Consider the following 2993-nt stretch of genomic DNA (forward strand, 5'->3'; position numbering starts at 1 on the left):
AGAGGGAGCGCCGCACTGTCGGAGGGTCAGTGCTGAGGGAGCGCCGCACTGTCGAAGGGTCAGTGCTGAGAGAGCGCCGCACTGTCGGAGGGTCAGTGCTGAGGGAGCAGGCACTGTCGTCGGAGATGTGAAACTAAGGTTCTGCCTGCACTCTCAAATATGTGATGTCTACTCCTGGGACATAAGGAGTGGTCAGTATTGCCCCCAGATCTCCTTGACTAATATTCCTAACGCTTTCATTCCTTCAGTCAGCCAATTCACTAATGGATGCATGATAATGCTGGCTGTAGCTAGTTACCAGTAGACTGGGTGGTGGTTCAGCAGCGATAGCCGAAGGTTGTGAGTGAGATAGTGGGGGTGTGGAAGAATTAGGCCAACATTGGCAGTTGCTGCTGGGCCTGTGGGTGAATTTGACTGCAATGCCCACCCAGTCCCAGAGCAGTCTGTCTCTCCTTATTTGTGCTGGGAAGTGAGGTGGCCCATCAGTTGCCACCTCATGATCCTATCCCAGCATCAGTGAGGGATGGGTAAGGAGAGGGCGTAAATGTAGCGTCTGCGAGGCCCTTGCCTGCTGTGTATCTGTGCTGTGCAGCTTCCTGATCACACTCACACCTCGTCTTGCTCTGCTCTTCCTGCAGGTTTATTCTGGATGATTCTGCTGTCTATCTGTGTAACAGATGCAACACGGAGACCGTGGACTTGAAGAAAGGTAACAACCTTTCAACAGACCCCAGCCTTACCATAGACTGCATCCAGCTCCTTGCCTGGTCTCTGGTCGCTGCCACACACCTCACATTTCACTTCACTTGCCCATCTGCCCTGTCTCTCTCCTCTTGATCCTTACATCTCCCTTCCTTCCCTTTCTCCCTCATTACCCATTACCAATGAACCTACAGGTCTTGCACCCTTAAATCCCTCCCTTGATACCTCTCACCCGCCCTTCCCCGTCCCATCATCCACTCTGCCCCCCTCTTCCCCCTCAACAGATCTTCCCAACATACTCTCCCCTATCTCCATTCCCTCTACCCCCTCCCTCTGGGCCCCCGTCCCCCCTCTCCCCCCCTTCTCTCATGCATTCCCTCTATCTCACTCACCTTGCCTCTCTCTGTCAAACACCTTCCCCCCCATCTCTTTTCTCTCACCTCTCTCAGCCCATTCTCTCTTCCTCACCCAGCCTCCTTCACCTTGCTCTATCACACACTGCACTCCCCCTGCCCCACCGCTACAGCCCCCACTCTTCACCCATGCGTTCTCTCCCCTCTTTGCAGCTGCTCTCCCTGTTCTGTCCCATACTACCCTGACAACGTGACCAACAGCCGTTCTGAGCTGAGATCCCAAACTGCAGACTGATTCGATTCTGCACCGAGAGGCTGAGGTGTGGGGGACAGAGGGTTGGAGCAGGAGCTCAGTTTGGAGCCTCCTATTTGTGCGTGCTGGAGGTTTGGCGCAGTGAGCAGACTCTCTCTGTGGCCCTTGTCTGAGTGCTAACAGCTTGTATCATCTCTCTCTTCCTCCCTGACCCCCTCCACCTGATTCAGACTACGTGTGTGTGCTGGACGTGGATCTGCTGGAGCTGGTGATCACCACCTGGAAAGGAGACTCTGGTGGAAAGCTGGTGAGATGCTCAATCCTGGATAAACGCACTCTGTTCCCCACAACCCTTGACCCTCTGTTGGCTCTTCCACCTCTGACTGTGTCTGTGTGTATTCGCAACAGCTTGTCTCCTGCTAAGGCATGAGTCCCCTGTCCTAGCTCCCTCTCCAACCCTCACCCTTGTAGCTACAGCCTCCTCCACTGAATGGGATCGTTGCTGATGGCAGAATTGGCCTGTAGGGTGTGAGCATCCTTCATCGCCTTTCTGCCCACTATCCCATCCCGATAGATCAATGAGGGCATCCAAAAATCAGGAATCTTCTGATCTGTGTTTCTCAGCAAGCACTGCTCTCATTTCTCGGACAATAGGGACAGAGGAATAGATGAACAAGGAACAACAGTAAGCCAATCTGCCTTTCCAGACAGATCCGTCGTTCAATACGATCACGACTGATCTGATTTTAACCTCAACCCTGCATTCATCAAGAATGAAGGGGGGGCGGCACATGTGGCTCAGTGGTTAGCACGGCTGCCTTACGGTGGCAGGGACCCGGGTTCGATTCCATCCTCGGGCGACGGTCTGTGTGGAGTTTGCACCTTCTCTCCGTGTCTGTGTGGGTTTCCTCTGGGTGCTCCGGTTTCCTCCCACAGTCCAAAGATGTGCAGGTTAGGGTGGATTGGCCGTGCTAAATTGTCCCATAGTGTCCAGGAATGTGTAGGTTAGGGTGGATTGGCCGTGCTAAATTGTCCCATAGTGTCCGGGGATGTGTAGGTTAGGTGAGTTAACCGTGGGAAATGTGGGCTTACAGGGAATAGGGTAGGTCTGAATGGGATGCTCTTCAGATGGTTGGTGTGGACCTGATGGGCTGAATGGCCTGCTTCCCTTTGCATGACTATAGTGGGTCATAGAAAATAGGGGGAAGCTCTGTGCATCATGTAATTATCGTAGAATCCCTACTGTGTGGAAGCAGGCCATTTGTGTCTGCACCAACCCTACAAAGAGCATCCCATCCCTGGGAACCTGCACCTCCCATGGCTAATCCACCTCGCCTGCACATCCCTGGGCACTATGGGACAATTTAGCACGGCCAATCCACCCTAACCTGCACATCCCTGGACACTATGGGACAATTTAGCACGGCCAATCCACCCTAACCCACATATCCCTGGGCACTATGGGACAATTTAGCACGGCCAATCCACCCTAACCTGCACATCCCTGGGCACTATGGGACAATTTAGCACGGCCAATCCACCCTAACCTGCACATTCCTGGGCACTATGGGACAGTTTAGCATGGCTAATCCACCCTAACCTGCACATCCCTGTGGGAGGAAACCCATGCAGACACAGGGAGAACGTTCTACAATCCTCTGATTCTCTCTACTTCTGCCTTAAAA

The 2993-nt window shown here is 53.4% G+C and overlaps 1 protein-coding gene across 1 annotated transcript in view; it reads left to right on the plus strand.

Moving 5' to 3' along the window:
- The window catches only part of atg2a (autophagy related 2A), a 100799-nt gene that overhangs the window by 69904 nt on the left and 27902 nt on the right, over positions 1-2993 (plus strand). The window contains exons 25-26 of the mRNA XM_048619616.1: positions 633-709; positions 1539-1615. Coding sequence (XP_048475573.1) covers positions 633-709; positions 1539-1615 — 154 coding nt within the window. The remainder of the gene's footprint in view (positions 1-632; positions 710-1538; positions 1616-2993) is intronic.

This window comes from Rhincodon typus, chromosome 43 (assembly GCF_021869965.1).
Source record: "Rhincodon typus isolate 14 chromosome 43, sRhiTyp1.1, whole genome shotgun sequence".
NCBI classification, from domain to species: Eukaryota; Metazoa; Chordata; class Chondrichthyes; order Orectolobiformes; family Rhincodontidae; genus Rhincodon; species Rhincodon typus.